This window comes from Porites lutea, chromosome 2 (genome assembly GCF_958299795.1).
Source record: "Porites lutea chromosome 2, jaPorLute2.1, whole genome shotgun sequence".
In the NCBI taxonomy this organism is placed as follows: Eukaryota; Metazoa; Cnidaria; class Anthozoa; order Scleractinia; family Poritidae; genus Porites; species Porites lutea.
Window position 1 is genome coordinate 5,264,889 of NC_133202.1, and position 20,322 is coordinate 5,285,210.

Sequence of the window (20,322 nt, forward strand, 5' to 3'; positions counted from 1 at the left end):
AAATGACTGCAAATTTCGTTAAGTTGGTTTTCCAAAAATCAGTTAGGTATACTATTATATATTTTCTCAGCAAATGTAGAGCTATTTTGTTTGGAAATGCTGTAAATAAACCACCACCACCATAATAATAATAATAATTATTATACCCAGGTGAACGAGGGCTGACGTTAATTAGTATTAAAAAACATTCAGCTAAAACGACTCGAATTTAATGCCCTAAGCTTTTAGTCAACCAATTTATCCTAATCTCCCCTCAAACGTCACTGATATTTTTTCCACAGGTGAAAACAAGGATTTTCACTTCAGCTTTTTTGAAGGCAATTTGAAAAACTGTAAGTTAAAGGCGAGCTTCAACCTCAACCTTGTTTGTTCACCTCCTACTTTTTCTTTCTAAGTAATCAAACTTTATTCACTTCAAATTCTTTCTAAAGGTAGACGAACAACAGAAGAGAACGGGTAAAAGTGTGAAGCGAAAAGGAGTACAAGAAAACAAGTCATGCAGTTATCTTCATCCGAGTGCATCACCTGGTTTGCTGTAACCCTTACCGTGTGTGTGGCCATAGTAACAGTGAACCTTCTATCAATTATTCTTTTTATAAGAAACCGCAGTCTTCGCACTCGTGCCATGTACCTAGTTATAAGTCTGACCATAGCTGATATGTTAGTCGGAGGATTTTCTCACCTTTATCAATTTCGATTCCTCTCACTTTTCTCATGCGACATTGTGAAAATGAACTTAAGCCAGGAACTGAATCTGATAATTAGCTTTCTCTACCTCTGGTTTCCTATGACCTCTCTAACAAACATTGCAGTCATTTCATTAGATCGGATGCATGCAACAATTCGTCCCTTCAGGCATCGCCTCATCAAAAAGTGGGTCTACGGGGTAACAATTGTTGGTGTCTGGGTTTTAGCTGCAATGGTATTATCTGTCAGTTTGATACTTCACCTATATGGGAAGGAATGGTTGTTTAGTGTTTACTTACTGCCATCATACTATTGTTTGTGTCTATTAGTTATCTGTGTTTCTTACTCTTCCATTGTTGTTAAATTTTTGTGTGGAGGGCATCCCCAGCACCATGGTGGAGACAACAGACAAAGGAAACTGACCGTAACATTATTCATAATGACTATCGTATCCTTACTGATGTGGCTACCATATGCAGTTCTTGCTTTTCTTTTTTTTCAATCTGTCACTAGTATCAGGAAATTTCTTTCTATCCAGGAATTAATACGTTTGCTCCTTTCTTTAATCATTCTATATTTGATGAACTCGCTTGTTAATCCAATCGTTTACACAATCAGAATTCCAGAGTTTAGGAAAGCTCTCCTGCTGTTATTTAAACGTCAACGAAGACAAAATGCCCGAGATATTCCTCTTCATGCGCTTTGACTTTGTTTTAACAATTGGAAGCCAACTAATGATTTCTTTATCTTCATAAAAAAGAGAATAATGAAATAATAATAATAAAAAACCGTAGTTGATTGTATACTATTATCGCGGCCTTTAAAGTTCGATAAAAAGGTCGTAAATAAATGTTGTGGTGCAATTTTTTCCTTGGTTCAAATGCTTTTTTCCTTTGTTTTAAACTCTGATTCTTAATCGCACATAACCATACCGCAACATAAAGGAAAACAAAATCTAAACCATTGATGAGTTGAACCACAGTATTTCGTCAAATAAGAGCCCGTAAGTATAGTCTCGTTTATCTTTTCGTTACGTTTAGTATGCTTCCAAAATGAAAAGATATTCTTTACATTTCCTAGTTTAGAGTTAGTCATTATGATTGTGGTCGAAAAACATGAAATATATCCATTATGTACATTTAATAAGCGCAGAAGTTGTTTAGTTCTTAATTTGTTATTTCACAACGCGATATCTACTTTAATAATGCGACTTGTTTTGATTGTAAAATACCGCTGTTAGTAAAATCAGCATTTTAAAGAAACTTCAATAAAGTTGCTATTTATATAAACCGGATTTCTTTACGTTCTTATCTGTGTCTGGAATATGACAAGGAATGGGCCGGAAAAACGCTGAAATGGGAAAAGCACACTTCAGTGTCGTAAAGATGGGAAAAGTTAGAAGATTGTTATAAGTGTCTTTTTTTTTCACGCCAATTTTAGGAGAGGATTATAAGAATGTTGTTTTTCCTCGTTGTGTGGTTAAGGACATTTGTGTACAGCTTGCCAGATACATTCAAGACTCTTTCTGCCACTATTGTTGAACATTTCCGGGTCTTTTTTAGGAGATGATATATAGCCAAATCTGGGAAGGGAAGTCAATTGAAAAACTTTGAAAATCATAGATGAATAAAGAGTCATCAAAACTATTTAGCCTTTCTCGAGAAATAGAAATTTGTAAACAAGTTAGAGTTTTGCTTCTTCAAACATATATTTTACATCAGAAAACTTTCCCCTTATAAATGAGGATGGAGACATATCAAATAGTCTGGATTGAATATTGTCATCACTGGAAATTATGTCCAGTAAATCCATCTTGTCAGTTCATGTCCTCAACTGCGCCATGAATTCTTGGTGAAAGGTTCTTAGTCGCTCAAACATTGGAGGGGAGCGAACGCCTCTTCAGAAGGAAGAATACTGATCCTACCAAGAAAGATTAAAACATGAAACCGTTTTAAGTTGTTTACTTCGTATTGATGGTGGTCTGAAAAATCAAAACGTTTTGGATGATATTAACCCATAATGTGGAGATAAAACTTGGTCCAATTTCATCAGACTTTCACTCGCTGACGGAACGTCGCTTTTAGGACGCCTTTTCCCAAGTAAGTTTAAGTTCTGGTCCATACCGTATAATCCCGGTTGTAAGCCCTTATATTTGTAAACACCACTCTTTATCCCAATTGCAGGCCCTCCACTAAGCCTCCATCACCCCGGCTATGGGCCGATCTGTGTATACCCTTATTGCGTTCGTCAGAACGCATCCTAATTTGGTGTTCCTGTGGTACAAAGGCAGAATTTTGGGGGGCTGGGTGGAAAGAGGGGTCCTTTCAAATTTAAAGGTACAGTCAATCTAATCGATCTAAATATATTAGACAAGCCTGTGAAAATCTTGTGACACAAGGGCGCAAATGATATCACAGAGAGGTTTTTAAAATCATCAAAATTCCTACCTGAAGTTGATGGCCCTTGTTACTTCAAATCTTACCTGTAGTAACAGTTGTTACCGCTGCCTTTCATATCAAAAACGTGGCCAGGAATCATGAAAATTCCAGTTTTCTCCAGTGCCTGCCAACAGTAAAACTCGTCTGGTGGAATTCTCTTGGCCTAAATAACAATGACAATAGAAACAACTCAGTAAACTCAAAACATATCTACACATTACTTTTCTCCACCCATAATCCTGACACTTCGCTCACCAAACAGACCACATACATACTTTCCTTGTGAGGGGGTTATACCTAGGATATCCATTACTGACAGTATTCTGCAGTGTCGCACTAGAAATCAGGGCCTGAAACAGGACATGATACCTTGGCTGACTCGATAGCTTTCTTTGGAAGTGTTATCCTCGGAAACGCATACATTGCACCTGCCACCTCGTTACACTTAACATTTTCCATTGAGTTAAGAACCTCCGTTATTATCTTTGCTTTCTTCTTGTAAGAATCCTTGATGAGTGTTACTTCCTGCACAACGAGTTAAGCATAAAAAAATAAAATAAAATAATACACTAGGCATAGATATAAAAAGATTGGTGATTCCCGGCCTTTTATAATTTTCCTAGTGAGTCGCACTTGAAGTTCATTTTCTATGCATTTAAGAAGATTGCCAAATATTTTAGGAATAAATCTGAATTTTTTTGTTTTGGGGGCAATGTCACAAATGTTTGGGTGACAATACAATACAATACAATTCAATGAAATGCAAAGCAAAGCAATGGAATGCAATACAATACAATGCTATAACTTTTATTTAACGCGGTCAAACGTGCTTCACTAGCTAAATAGCTACTTTACAGATATGAAGGAAGAAGGTTTAAATTGTTACAATTCAGAAAAAACCTAAAACATGTTATAACCGTAGCGACTTATGAGACATCCTTAAAAATAAGAGCACAAAACAGGAAAGGTCTAATTATTCCGATGGGATTCATGCAAATAGTGTAATAAAAAAACTAAAAGAAATACGTTTTGGCGCGCAAATAATAGCGGTGCCCTGTCGAGAGGAACGCATTCACTCGCCGCTAGTCCCTACGCGGGCCAAAGGATCGGTAGTAAATGGTGTTCTTTCTTTGTACTATCCTGCACTTTTGTTTTCCTTGGCAAACTTTTATCAAAGAAATTCAGGAAAAATTCAGGAACTATTGACATGAAATAAGTTATAATTTGAAACTGTGGGGATACCTTGAATGATGCACGGAGCGAGGCGAAATGATCTTTGTGCGTGTCCATCAAATAGGGTCGATTGGTTGTGGGCTGATTAAAAAAGGAAGTTCAAGTTAACACAAAGCCTAATTCAGCAGCAAATTTTTAGTTATTTATTGGGGATAGATATAATTAGGGGTAAAAAATAATGGCCAAGACAATTATTCATGTTTTAATAAACTGAGGTTTAATAGTGAAATATTATTTTCCAAAACAGATGTGCAGATAATTAATCAGACCGTATAAATCAAGGGAAGATTATTTTTCGCTGGAGTTACCTCCAACGCAGACGTCTTTTACAATCCGAACTGATACTTTCCAAACAAACACTATAGATATACGTTTTTGATAGATCACTGGGGACATCCAGCATTGCGAAAGGTTAGTTATTTATTTAAAAAAAAAACGGCTGAACAAATTAAAACTAGCCTGTACACAGACGTTGTTTTCTTTTTCTTTTCGTTCTTTTCGAGAACATAGGCGAGCGAGAACGAGCGCGGAGCGCAAGAAAGAAAAATAAAGAATTTTCCCTTCTCCACCCGTAACCCCTTCCGCTGGCGGTCAGCAAATCCCCCGTGGTTTTTGTTTTTTATCACGCGCGCTCGATGGACTTTGAAGAGAAAATAGAGGGTCTGTGAACAGGCTGGAACAAAATGAAACATATTAAAGGTTTTTGCTGCGGTACCATGCAGTCAGTGAGCATAAATTTATTGTTAAACCGTTCCAGTTATAGAGCGATAGATATACTTATCTTTAACAAATCATTATTTGCCAGCCTGTTTGAAGTATGGTGAAAGCAAAGTTTTTTTTTGCCCTATATCTAATAATCTCATGATCGTGTTCAATACAGGAGATTGTAAGTTGAGGACAATCTTTTCCAAAACACCTTTAAGTATATGAAAAAATTTGCCTCATTCAGCTCAAATTTTCCAGGGAGGGATCATATTTGGTAAAATATTCAATTACTTGCGAGTTTTTATCGTTTTAGAATATCGCGTTTTGTTGTAGAACGTGTTATATATTATGCGGAAAAAATAGCAAGCAAAGGCAATTATTTTAAAAGTATAATATCTTTAGTATAATATTTCCCAAAACTGGTGTGCATATGATTTTAAGACCGTATTTGTCGAGCCGGAATTCGGAAGATTATTCTTTGCCGAGGTAACATCCAACGTAGACGCCCCAGTTTACAAAAGCCTAACTGATATTTCGCAAACTCTTTTTTTCCGCTTTGTCAGTTGAGACATCCAGCAAACGGAATTTTGTGAAAGGTTAATTGCACACAAGAAGAAAACAAAATGAAACTTGACAAAAAGGTTTTAATTACGGTATCATAGAGTTGTGCATTTATTTAAGAACCGAATATTTTTAAACCTACGTACTCACCACTGTTTAGGACATTCATAGGCCCTTTCGGCCTTTTCTGTGATGTGGTATAGGGACACCCAACGGTTGAATGTTTTGTGTAAAAAAGCTATAGTTCGAAAAAGCACAGTGTAATTGTCTGGAAATTTCTAAAGCTGGAGATGAAAAATGTTCGATTCGTCTCAATTTTCGACGCTTTTAGTCCATTAATTTTTCTACGATTTTCTGAAGTTGGTTTTTCACCTTTGCGTGACTTCCCAGGTTTGATAACCATTCGTAAAAAAGGACTACTAAAATGTTTGGCTTCGGATAAAGTAACGGAAAGAGGTTTCGCAAAATGTTGAGTTTTCAGTAAAAGATTAAATAGTATCAAAGATTTTTGGAAGAGTAAAAAGAAGGAGGTATTAAATTCGCATAGACAAAAGGAGATCTAGAATTCCAAACCAGTTAAAAATTTTATAGTGCTTCTTAGAAAGAATTTGGAAATCTTTAAAAACAATAGATTTTTGGAGAAAGCCGCGGCGTTGTGTTCAAGGAGCGAGATGTTTCTCTCGCTCCTCACTCCTGATATAATATGCCCGCCACACATAAAAGATACAGGGATTAGCTGTGGCGAGCTGAAAGCGACTTACGTCGTTTTCATACATGTATTTTCATATGAGAAATTTTAGTTCCGTTAACCGAGTGAAATTGATTGTATAGTTTTTGCATCAACTTAGTAAACTACGGTATGATATTTTCTTAGCAGTAGTTCTAAAAGTTCCTTGACCATTCGCTGTTAAAAATCAAGAGTTCCCTTTTTATGATAACCTTCATAGTTTACAAAACAGGAAAACACCATTAAACTTCCTTTGTTTCACCAGAGACGCATTCAGAATAAAAACTAATTAAACCGTTTATCCCAACAACCGATACTGTCGATCAGCGTCCTAATGTATCTCCATTTGTGATCTTTGCGAAACTAACAACAACCTTCTTTGTCCACGTTCTCAACTGAAATTTTTTTTTTCAATTTCTTCTGAAAGGTAGACAAGCAACAGAGAGAAAAAGGGAATTAAAAGTGTGAAGCGAAAAAAATTACAAGCCATGATATCATCCTAGTGCATCACCTGGCTCGCTGTATTCCTTACCATGTCTGTTGCTATAGTAACAGTGAACCTTCTATCAATCATTCTTTTTATAAAAAACCACAGTCTTCGCACTCGTGCCATGTACCTAGTTATAAACCTGACCATAGTTGATATGTTTGTCGGAGGATTTTCTCACTTTTCTTTATTTGTAACCTTACTCTACTTAAGCGACATTGTGCAATATCCGCACTTAACCGTGGAACTGATGACATTAACAACCGGCTTTTTCTTCGTCTGGTTTCCTCTGACCTCTCTTAGAAACATTGCAGTAATTTCAATTCGTCCCTATACAGCTCTTAGGCATCGCCTCTGCTCATTAAAAAGTGAGTCTACGTACGGGGTAACAATTGTTGCTCTTGTCTGGGTTTTACCTGCAATGTTTATTATACTAATCCTTAAGAATCGAATGTTTAACAACGTCCTATATTTAGCACATCTAGTGGACCTTCAGTCTTTTCATGTGGTAGCCCGGGGCACCCAACGACTGGTTTCTGTGAAATAGTTGTTCGAAGAACTAGAAGCACATATTATCTAGAGATTTCTACAGCTCGAAAGAAGTTAAAAATTTAATAGATGAATGTATCACTCATCTCAGTTTTTCGAAGTTTTCAGACCATTAACTTCTATGATAGAAGCTGGGAATGGGATTTTCACTTTTCACTTGTCTTCCCATATTTGGTCATCATTCGCAAAAATGGACTACTTATAATAAATTTTGGGCTTTAAAATCAGTAACGGAAAGATGTACATCAGAAAACGTTGAGTTTCTGTATATTTAATAGCATCAAAGATTTTCGAAAAAGTAAAGCGCTAATAAATTCGCATCGGCTGAAGAAGCCCAAGGATGACCAAACAGATACAAATTTTATAGAGTTTCATAGAACGGATTTGCAGAGCTGCTTTTTAAAACAACAATCTTAAAGATATCCTTAAATGGTTTTTTGAGTAAATTTTGGAGAGAGGCGGCGTCGGATATGGTGGGCGGGTTGTAGAGCGATGTTTCTCTCCTCGTCACTATAATATATACTCACCTAAAAATACTTGCAATGGAAAATGTTAAAATACAAGGATTGTCCGCGCTAAGCCCTCTTCAGTCATATTTTCATGAGAAATTTCAGCTCCTTTAACCGAGTGAAATTATTCACGAAGAGTATGCATGAAACATCTATTTTTTTCCGGTCTCACTATCGACATTTGATTGTCTTAGAAGGGTTAACTGAAATGATAGTCACATTTTCATTTTGGTGATCAATTACTCCCTATATACCAAACAGACCTTCAATATTTTTAAAGAGCGAAATAAAAATGTTAAAAAAGTATTAATGTAATAGATTCAAATACAATTTTAGACACAGTTAGATTGTTAGTTAACTAGTTAGTTAGTAGTACCCTTTGCATTTTACCACGAACATTTTCTGCTCCTAATGTAATAACATAATGTTTTAAGCTGTATATATCTAGCCGCAGTTTTGAAAACGTTATCGTCTAAATCGACCTTTTCCGTCCAACAGTTTTTTTCCGCCAAAAGCTATATCCAAAGTAGCTCATTATAAAAACTAAAAGTGCAACCATCGCCTTTTCAGTCAAGTGACTTCAAATTTCGCTACGTTGGTTTTCCAAAACTCGGTTAGATATGCTATAATATATTTTATCAGCAGATGTAGAGCCATTTTCTTTGGAAATGCTGTAAATAAACCGCCAACATTATGATAATGATAATTTTTATTATTTATACTCAGGTGAACGAGCGCTGAGTAGACGTTAAAAGTTTTAAAAACATTCTGCGCTGAAACGAAATTTAATGCCCTCAATTTTTAGTCAACCAATTTATCCTAATCTCCCCTCAAACGTCACTGATATTTTTCCACAGGTGAAAACAAGGGTTTTCACTTCAGCTTTTGGAAGGCAATTTGAAAAACTGTAAGTTAAAGGTGAGCTTCCTAATTCGTCGAATTATTATTCATGTATCTTCATTACTGTTTGTTCATGCACCTCCTACGTTTCTTTTCTAAGTAATCAAACTTTATTCAATTCAAATTCTTTCTAAAGGTAGACGAACAACAGAAGAGAACGGGTAAAAGTGTGAAGCGAAAAGGAGTAAAAGAAAACAAGTCATGCAATTATCTTCATCCGAGTGCATCACCTGGTTTGCTGTAACCCTTACCGTGTGTGTTCCTATAGTAACAGTGAACCTTCTATCAATCATTCTTTTTATAAAAAACCGCAGTCTTCGCACTCTTGCCATGTACCTACAATCAGGGACAAAAGTAGTTGACACACTTGTTTAAAACGGGTGCTTTTAGTAAACATTTAATTCATCTATTATTTCATTCTTTTTAAACGCCGTAAATCCCCTCACCCCCCGAATCAATGTTGTCTGAAGTAAAAAAAAGACTTGAGGGTCCAAAATTCAACATTGATTTTGGGGGGGAAGGGGTTGGGGTAGACAGGGGAATGGGATAAGTATATCCACTATGCAAAAAGGGGCCATTTTACGGAAGTGTGCCAACACTTTTGTCCCTCATTGTCTGAATGCAAAATTGTGCTACTGCACACAAGTTGAGCCGTGCATGACACTGATTTTAACTGAAATTAAAGAAATCAAAGACATAATTATGTTATTGGTGGTGGGGGTGACATTGACTTATTCACGACCGAATTATAGGGCCAATTGGAATTACGTGATGACGTAATAAAAGGGCTGCGATATCCAGAATTAACGTCGATATGGTTTACAAGCTAAAAACTCACGCTGAAACTCGCGCACATGTACAACTTTTGATGAATTTCAAGGGTACGCGTACTGAAAATGTTTTTAATAAAGTGAATATTTCTCGTTCTTCACTTTATCCGATGGTTAAGGCGCAAACAATCACGGGTAGGGTAAGGATTGACACGTAGTGGGGATAGTCACTGGCCGGCCACGGAAATATGGAGCGTTAGTGCGGAGCGGCCGTCACTCCGTTCAATATCGAAACTACGGAAAAGTGAAGGTAAATTCATGGCCAATTCAATAAAAAACTAAGGACAGCGTAGCAAACATTGCAAGTGTCCACGAAAACAATTACTTTCAATCCCACCTCGTGACACCATGAGTGACATGATAACGCAACGCAAATAGCGTGACATGAGCGCATATGTCTGTGTATTTGGACTGTATTTCTCAAGCGAAACCCTGTGTTTTTGTCTATTGTCGGCAGAGAAAATGAAAAGAGAGCTTTGAAACGTGAACTGGTATTTGACTCTCAAAGAAAACGACAGCTCAAACTGAGGAAAACACTGCTTCCTTCGTGTTACAACGGTTAACCACGTTTCGGAAAACGAAAAGTAAAATGAGTCTGTTATGACCTCTTAATGTCCATATGTATTCTCGTGGTTAACCGTTGAAACTCCTTATTTGCACCACATCGCTGGAATTTTTCTTGCCAAGAATACGTATTGCGAAGTACTTTCTACATAGCGGAATCTTCTTTTGCCTTTCGTGAGGAATTAGCGCATAAAAAAGGAAAATTTTCCAGCGCACGGCCGTCATTGATCACATGTTATCCCGCTTTCCTTGTCATCAAGTGAACTTCTGGGCAAAAGTAATTGCTGTTTTGGCGATGACGCAAACTGGTGTGTCTATCTTGAAAACAATTTCTTTGGTATTCTGTGATTTACGAGCTGGGAAATGAAATAGTTGTCCATCCAACATCAATAAAAAAATTATGCCACTGAATAAATGGCAGGCGGTCATCTAAAATCATTACAAAAGTACATTCCAAAACCTGGTCTAACCTGTTCGACGCCTACCTACGCTAAAGGTTTGGATCACTTAGGTTTGAAAAGGTCTCCAAAAAAAACACACATCTATATATATAGGACATAGCACAAACGGCTGGCCCATCATTTATGAGGTTCATAACCTGTATATTGTTCACGTCCTTTCACTAATGGCGCAAGTCAATGTCAAAAATAATGCATGTCCCCTCAGTTACTCTGCAGTACTTCATTCGCTTAAGTTAATCATTTACCAGAACAATTTCCATTGCACCTTAGTGTTTCCATCCTTTTTCCACTATTGATAATACTTGTGAAAACATTACATCCGCTGCAACGGCATTGATCATAACACAAATGATTTCCTCTCGACCCCACAGGGTATCAGGAACGCGCGCGGAAGTACAAGATTAAGTGATGACATACGCTTCGTACATTTTACTCTACGTATACTACAAATCAGGACGAAACTTTACAAATTGTTGTTTCTAAAAAAAACAATTTGGCCCATAGAGTAACGTCATCGCACAAAAATTCAGCAGCGTCAAAAATCTAGCCGGAAAACACAGATACATATTTCAGACAATCAGGGACAAAAGTAGTTGACACACTTGTTTAAAACGGGTGCTTTTAGTAAACATTTAATTCATCTATTATTTCATTCTTTTTAAACGTCGTAAATCCCCTCACCCCCCGAATCAATGTTGTCTGAAGTAAAAAAAAGACTTGAGGGTCCAAAATTCAACATTGATTTTGGGGGGGAAGGGGTTGGGGTAGACAGGGGAATGGGATAAGTATATCCACTATGCAAAAAGGGGCCATTTTACGGAAGTGTGCCAACACTTTTGTCCCTCATTGTAGCTATAAGCCTGACCGTAGCTGATATGTTTGTCGGAGGATTTTCTCACTTTCATCCATTTCGACTCCTCTCACGATACTCATGCGACATCGTGAAAATGAACTTAAGCCAGGAACTGAAAGTGATAATTAAATTTCTCTTCCTCTGGTTTCCTCTGACCTCTCTAACAAACATTGCAGTCATTTCATTAGATCGGATGCATGCAACAATTCGTCCCTTCAGGCATCGCCTCATAAAAAAGTGGGTCTACGGGGTAACAATTGCTGGTGTCTGGGTTTTAGCTGCAATGGTATCAACTGCCAGTATAATACTTGAGCAATATGGGAAGGAATGGTCGTATCATTTTTTCTTGTGGCAATCATACTGTTGTTTGTGTCTTTTAGTTATCTGTGTTTCTTACTCTTCCATTGTTGTTAAATTTTTGTGTGGAGCGCATCCCCAGCGCCATGGTTCAGCCAACAGACAAAGGAAACTGACCGTAACATTATTCATAATGACTATCGTATCCTTACTGATGTGGCTACCACGTGCGGTTCTTACTTTTCTTTCTATTCAATCTTTGACTAGTATCATGAAATTCCTTTCGGCTTCCCTGGAATTAGGACGTTTGCAGTCGTCTTTAAGCATTCTATATTTGATGAACTCGCTTGTTAATCCTATCGTTTACACAATCAGAATTCCAGAGTTTAGGAAAGCTCTCCTGCTGTTATTTAAACGTCAACGAAGACAAAATGCCCGAGATATTCCTCTTCATGCGCTTTGACTTTGTTTTAATAATTGGAAGCCAACTAATGATTTCTTTATCTTCATAAAAAAAAGAATAATTAAAAAATAATAATAGTAATAAAAAACCGTAACTGATTGTATACTATTATCACGGCTTTTAAAGTTCGATAAAAAGGCCGTATAAAATAAATGTTGTGGTGCAATTTTTTTCCTTGGTTCAAATGCTTTTTTTCTTTGTTTTAAACTCTGATTCTCAATCGCACATAACCATACCGCAACACAAAGGAAAACAAAATCTAAACCATTGATGAGTTGAACCACAGTATTTCGTCAAATACTACAACTCAATATAGAGCCGGTTAGTAGTCTCGTTTACCTTTTTCGTTACGTTTAGTATGCTTCCAAAATGATAAGATATCCTTTACATTTCCTTGTTTAGAGTTAGTCATTATGATTGTGGTCGCAAACCATGTAATATATCCATTATGTACATTAAGCGCAGAAACTGTTTAGTTCTTAATTTGTTATTTTACAACGCGATATCTACTTAAATAATGCGACTTGTTTTGATTGTAAAATACCGCTGTTAGTAAAATCAGTATTTTAAAGAGACTTCAATAAAGTTGCTATTTATATAAACAGGATTTCTTTACGTTCTTATCTGTGTCTGGAATATCACAAGGAATGGGGCGGAAAAACGCTGAAATGGGAAAAGCACAATTCAGTGGCCTAAAGATGGGAAAAGTCAGAAGTTTGTTAAAAAAGACTTTTTTTTTCCACGCCAATTTTAGGAGAGGATTATAAGAATGCTGTTTTTCCTCGTTGTGTGGTTAAGGACATTTGTATACAGCTTGCCAGATACATTCAAGACTCTTTCTGCCACTATTGTTGAACATTTCGGGGTCTTTTTTGGGAGATAATATATAGCCAAATCTGGGAAGGGAAGTCAATTGAAAAACTTTGAAAATCATAGATGAATGAAGAGTCATCAAAACTATTTAGCCTTTCTCGAGAAATAGAAATTTGTAAACAAGTTAGAGTTTTGCTTCTTCAAACATATATTTTACATCAGAAAACTTTCCCCAGATAAAGAAGGATGGAGACATACCAAATGGTCTGGATTGAATATTGTCATCACTGGAAACTAAATCCAGTAAATCCATCTTGTCAGTTCGTGTCCTTAAACTGCGCCATGAATTCTTGGTGAAAGGTTCTTAGTCGCTAAAACATTGGAGCGAACGTCTCTTCAGAAGGAAGAATAGTGATCCTATCAAGAAAGATTAAAACATGAAACCGTTTTAAGTTATTTCCTTCGTATGGATAGTGGGTCTGAAAAATCAAAACGTTTTGAATTATTTTAACCCACAATGTGGAGATAAAACTTGGTCCAATTTCATCAGACTTTCACACGCTGACGGAACGTCGCTTTTACAGACTATGAACCGATCTGTGTATACCCTTATTGCGTTCGTCAGAACGCATCCTAATTTAGTATTCCTGTGGTACAAAGGCAGAATTTTGGGGGGTTGGGTGGAAAGAGGGGTCCTTTCAAATTTAAAGGTGCAGTCAATCTGATCGATCTAAATATATTAGACAACCCTGTGAAAATCTTGTGACACAAGGGCGCAAATTATATTACAGAGAGGTTTTTAAAATTGGGACTCCAAAGCCAGGGAAAAGCGCCCTGGGGACGAGGTTGGGGAAAGTGGTCTTTCAATTGGCGATGGTTAGCAACTTTGTCAGGACGAGTGCGAAAAATAGGTATTTTCCCCTAATTGTTATGTGTCTTACAAAGTTTTGTCCGATGTTTAGCTGTTACAAGTGAGCAACATTATTGCTTCGCAGTATCATCAACATGGTCCATGTTTTTGTATTAAGAGGTCTCTAAGTATTGTTGTTGACATCAGCTGCGATGCAAGCAGTCCTAACAACCCTCTGCCGTTTTACGACACTTGCACATCATTCAAAAAGCCAACTTGCAAAGTGAAACTAAAGTAAGTCATGGTAAGTCATTCCAGGATACAGTTTCTTTGATGATGTGGAAGAAAAAGAAATCTACCATCAGAAAGCTCAGAAAAATTGCCGAGCTCTACTAACCGATGAGACTCGAACTCACCACCCTCCGCGTTCTGAGATCACTCAGCTACTGGAGCACTCTATGGCGAGTGTGTTGTAATTTAATAACCGCGACTTTTGAAACTAGATTACGAGAGTTGTTGCTACTTTTCAGCTGATTTTTAAGGGTTTGAATTCAATTTGGTAAAACTACCGTCACGGGTAACTTGAAGAAAAAAATCGCAAAAAAAACTAACCGTTATGTTGTCTTGCTTTGTATTTTTAGCAAGTCATCAAAAAACCCTTAGATGTTGTTCCCATTGATCATTTTCCATCTTTATCGCCGAGAGAAAGCAGCACAAGATTTTCAGATGACTCTACTCCACATTTTCTTTGACTATGTTAAAATACACCAAAAGTGGTTTCTCCTTATCACCCGGCTTTGATTATGAGTGGAAAGTAAAACATTCATGATCAAATGAGCCAAGAGAACTTTTATGTTTTGGGGCTTTTCTGTTCTCTTGCATGAGCTCGAAAGCAGACAAATATCACCTTTTGCGCGTGGCTTAGCTTGGCCTATAGGCTGGATGACGTTAAAATTATAGCCTGCGTGGCAGGCGTTCGAAAGGGAATGGGGATTAGCGCGCGCCCAAATTTCCCCTTCCTCGTCCCCTTTTTAACGCCTGCCACGCAGGCTATTCAAATTATTGCAAGGGACTTAGGTAAAAGGTGACAGCTGAATTGGTCAGGTTTGAATGTACCTGAACACCTTCAGTTAAGACTCAAACAGGATATAGACATCAAAGAATAAGTCCACACCAGGGTGTCATAACTCGGAAAGCTTATCGCAGGCGTTGATAAAGCCTTTAAAACCACTGAGCCGGAGAAACTTCTCGGGTACGTGTATTGTATGGGGTTACTCTGCGTGTCGGGCTGGATCTAGCGTACGGAAGTGCTTTTTGTTTCAGCAGTACAGCAGTGAGAAGAACGGGTCTTGTGACCTGGGAGCCGCCCAAGGGGCACAAGGGGCCTTGCCGCTAGTTACGCGTGTAAACGTGCGCAGCCGAAGAGCACTCCAAACCCCCCTCCCCCCCCCCCCCCCCCCCCCCGTCATGAAACTCCCCCGCCATTCTCCCAGCGGCGCATTACAGCCGAAATATATACAGAGGTATGAGGCCTCTGGCGGTCCAGTCAAAGCCTATGTGTTCTTGGAACTCCTAGTTTAAGGAAGATCATTACGTCGGAGAGACTGGTTCATATCACGGACTTTTTTAAGCCAGTCATCTTGTATTAGTTCTTAGGAATAATTTTGTTGCTTTGCTTTGCACAGGTTGATTGTTATCCCGTGTGGGTGGATGCCAAGAAAATGTTTGACCTAAAATCGGCAGAAGCCGAGGCTCTTCTTGAAAAATAAGAAAAACAACAGATGGCAACGCTATGTACGTGAACTGGAACATATGCATAAGAAGAGGATCAGACGCAGCTGCCTTGCGAAAATTAAAATCGTAGAGACAATAAAATATTTGACGTCAACGTAACACTCGCGTTTTCATATGATTTACACATGAGATCACTAACTAGGACCCAGAATTAAAGGTTTAGACCCCAGCCTTCAATCTGCATGCAAATTAGTAGAGCTGTGGATTTGAAAATGGAGAGAAAGAAGCCTACGCGTTACTTTTTGTCAATGAAACACCGCTTTGTTTACTGAGTTGGTTGACTGAGACTGTGGAGCGTTTTATTCACTGCCCGACCAAAACTCGGGGTCTCAAAATAACTGAAGAGAATGTGCTTCCGCTACTCTGTCATTTGCAAGTGGCTAAACTTTCTTTGATAAGGACGAAAAATCTTAGACCCCCTCTCAGAGCATTTTACTCTAGTCCGACTATGTTGGAACGTTTAAGATGCACAAGGGACATCAAAGGCCATTTTATCCATGTTATTGTTCTGTCTACAAAGAAAGGATTATAGAGAGAACAAAACAGCTGAATTAAAATGCATAAAATGACCAGAAATCGACTCGGGAACCTCGCATGAAAGGACAATGAATCACACAACTTAAGTGAGGTTAGCCGATTTTTATTTAAATCCTTTTACATTCGTACGCTATAGAAACAATTGTTTCACCTCGATTCACCATACAAATCCTAATTATTCACAAGTTTCGCAAGATTGGCGATGGCTTGGGCTACCTGTGAGGTAAGTCGAAAGCTCGAAACGGGGACAACAGTGTTCTGCAAAACAGCGAAACAAACATAGGAATTGCGTGGCAAACAACAGTCAAGAACGCATTTAAGGCGATGTTTACACTATCCAGGATCGCTTTCGCGTCGGCACGAAAACCATACCGGAAAGGACTTCCGTTCACACACAAGAACGGTGATTTTGGCGCGATTTCTGTAACGGAGCCCCGGGGCGTACTCCCTTTTATGGCCCATACGGGGAGGCTCTACTCGAAAGGAGTACCTTTTTAGGCTTGGGTATATATGCCTGGATTTTTGAAACCCCGGGTTGGCAAAAATATCAACTCATTCTACTAGTTGGCAATTTAAAACAATAAAACTCGTTCAAAGGCCGATTAAAATATTTTATCTGACGCCAGGCAGTAAGTTAATGGTCCCCAGAAGCATTCCAACGAGTCCAAGTTTAAAATGACGCAAATCTTAGAACATCAATTTATTCAGTAATCTAACTTCGTGAAGTTTCAAACTGCTGACATTTCAGTCTAGAAATTTTTAAGTTGAGTGAACTGCAGCGAAAGAGTGCCTGGTTAAGGCTTACATAACAACTTAAATAGTTAGCAAACCACAACTTTTTTCGCGGTCCGATAAACAACAGGATTTGGCATGGAATAGACAACAAACTGAATGAAACATAGTGCACAAATTATCACCTTCTTATCTGCCAAAATCGGCCTATGGTTCAATGCCATTAGAGCCCGCTGAAACTAGACCTAGATCCAATTTTCCTAAGTCGAGAGTTACTTTTACAAGGTACAATCAGCTAGGCACCGAATATTTTGGCCAAACCGCAGTTCAAACCACGCGATCACATACCTGTCAATACCATGCGGAAATCACACAATCACACACTTTCGCGGCACTGATAAGACTATCCACAACCACGCATAATCTTCTCACGTTCAACATAAGCGAAATATCATCGAATAACTCGGAAAAACTCAGCCTATTGGCAAATAAACACCTCTGGACTTTCCTCTTACACTCGTCTTATTCAAGCTCCCGGATGTAGAGTCACACGGTCGGCGGGGACCACATTATCCTTGTTTTCACACCAGGAAAAAACTAAAGGTTTCTTGATACCAGATAATATGTAGATTTCAGAGATTTTGAACACTTTGCTGTGTGAGGATAAGAACTAATGACCGCCGGGGTAGTCAATTGTACGAAACCGAAAAAAAATATTGTTGTTCGATTGTTTTGGTAATCGAACATAACTGAAATGGAACTTTTCGGTGAGTTCGCAGAGTTCGATTAGTTCGATTACCGAACTCAATCGAACTAATCGAACTAAATCGACGCAATCACTTCGATTTTGTCGGGCAGAAAAACAAAACGTCATGCATGGCCATGGCGTCAGTTACCTCCAGAGCTGGACCCCCTATCTCCCCCTTTCTTCTTAACAACAAACTTTTCCCCGACACCGACAGCGAAAGACCACTCGTGGCAGCTTTTAACCATCACTTCTACAATTGTTAATTTCACTGAGCTGGGTTTCACTTTATCCGCCCTCTCCGACATCTCTCCTGTGTACTCGTGTTTGATATTCAGGCAACCACATAACTTATTTGACCTCAACGCCTTGTTTCAGAGGTGGCCTTGTTTGAAACCAGATGTTCGATTGTTAAAGTGTTCGAACTCAAAACGTTCGATTGTGTTGGATTGGCAAAGTTTTCGGGTGAGTTCGATTTTGTTCGATTACCGAAGTCAATCGAACGATTGACTTCGATTGAGATGAACGCCGAACGACTCTGAAATTTAGTGATCGATTAGGGTTAGGAAACTGAGTGTGAATCACGTTTCAGGTCAGTTTGCCCAGTATAAATGGCTCAGGAAATGAGTGAAACAGGTTCCATTTATACCCTTAATCTCTCAACTTCAGATTCATTCGGCGTTCGTCGTGGGGCACCAAAATATTTATCCGATGATATCAAAATTTATATTTTCATTAATACAATACCTAGGTGTTCTACACAAGCCTTTTTGGGGTTTTTCAAAATTTTCATATTTCCCACCCCTGGGCGATAATTACAGACATCCGCTCTTAATGAGCCTTTCGTAAGCCGTGGCTTTCTAAACGAGTTGAACGCTTTACCTTTAATGATCGACCTTAAAGGGAAGGCAGCTGTCAATTACAAATAACTCAGCATATTTATCGATAAATACACCATACATCACATTAGAATATTGCTACCCGCCCGCATATAGCTAGTCTGCTACACAGCCGTTTTTAGAGTCGTCACGCAACGCTGGGGAGGAGCGTTGCGTGACGACGACACTAAAAACGCCTGTGTAGCAGACTAGCATATAGCCTTTACTTAGCACTCCGTCCAAGTGAAAACGATGGGCAAGGAAGGCAATTTGAGGTAAGCTCACTCCTTAGTGAAATATTTCCCCAAACAACTGGTGTCCACGGCAGATAATTTTTAAGACCGTATAAGTCAAGGGAAGAGATTATTCTTCGCCAGAGTAACCTCCAACTTCTTTTACGAGCCTCTGACTCATGTTTTCCAAATATATTTTTTGCGACTTCAGCGGAGACATCCACACGAAGAAGAACAGCGGAAAAAAACACAACATAACAAAAATGGTTCTGACTGGATACAGTTCAGGCATTATTATTTTTGCTTTAACTTCCAGGTAGACAAGAAGAGCAACAGACATTATTTTTAGAACCAAATATTCAACTTAGTCCTACTTAGACCACGGTTTAGGACAATCAGTGGACCTTCGAATCTTTTCATGGGCTGATGTGGGTTGCTTCAAGTAGACCGATACCTCTCTCCTCCTCAAAACTATGTGTCAATGAATGTTTAGATACAAGGATTGGCCAAACTGAAAATGACTTGGGTCCTCTTCTTATATAATGAAAAATTTCAGTTCCGTGCATGCAAGCCTGAGTGAAATTGTTTTCGAGACAGTTTGCACGAAAGTTGAAAAACTATCATGGTTTTTTTTTTTTTTTTTTTTCTCCAAATTATTTGACCATTCGCCTGCTCAACATCAACAGATCTCATTGATGAAAATAGGAAAACGGTACTAAACTGCCTCAAACTGAGACACATGCATATTTGAAAACTAAACTTTATCCTCGTAATTATAACTGAGATGAAGTGGGTTTTTTTGTATTCCAGTAGATTCCGGTAATTAGTCTGCTTCCCCACACAACCATGACGTATAGGGGTGAGGCGAGATCTGAGTCATCAAAAAGCCCAAGTTATTATTAGATCGTGCTTATGTTATCATTAATTTAAATATTCAGCCGTAAATTTCCTACTAAAACATATTGTTCTTAATGTTGATCATGGATGACTCATGTAGCGTCTGTCGGTCCTTCACAGGTGATATTCTTTCCTTTGCCAACTGTTCAATCCTCGAAGTCGTAAAGTTTTAATTTTTTTTCCGGTTATAAGTTCAAAGCGTATTTTTGGGATGTTATTTATTGATTGCAGAAGCTAGAGGACAAAAAAAAGCGAGGAAGTTGAAGCCCAAGTAATAAACATTTGATGATTTGATGGCAGATAAACCGATAAATTACGTCGATCATATAAAAAATAGTTCAGTCTTTTACTGAAATTGCAACAGTGAAGAAGGTTTTAGGTAAGTGATGTCGCAAAAATATTTTTTCCGGCTTCACTGTGAATATTTGATGGTGTTTGAATGATCGTCATTTTCATAAAACTACTCAGACATTAAGAGACACTAAACGACCAGTTATTTCTTATACTCGGGTGAACGAGTGCCGACGTTAACTAGTTAAATATTCAACTCAAAATTAAATATTTATGACCCTCAGCTTT

General features: G+C 38.2%; 2 protein-coding genes across 2 annotated transcripts; both read left to right on the forward strand.

Annotated features, from left to right (window-relative positions):
• Positions 1-496: 496 nt before the first annotated feature.
• On the forward strand, positions 497-1,393 carry LOC140925386 (uncharacterized). Its single transcript, XM_073375362.1, has one exon. The coding sequence runs from the start codon at positions 497-499 to the stop codon at positions 1,391-1,393; it is 897 nt and encodes a 298-aa protein (XP_073231463.1).
• A 3,681-nt stretch (positions 1,394-5,074) lies between these two features.
• LOC140925396 (uncharacterized) lies at positions 5,075-12,264 on the forward strand. Its single transcript, XM_073375369.1, has 4 exons — positions 5,075-5,083; positions 6,855-7,031; positions 8,933-9,029; positions 11,504-12,264. Exons 1-4 carry the CDS (start codon positions 5,075-5,077, stop codon positions 12,262-12,264), a joined length of 1,044 nt encoding a protein of 347 aa, XP_073231470.1.
• Positions 12,265-20,322: the final 8,058 nt, after the last annotated feature.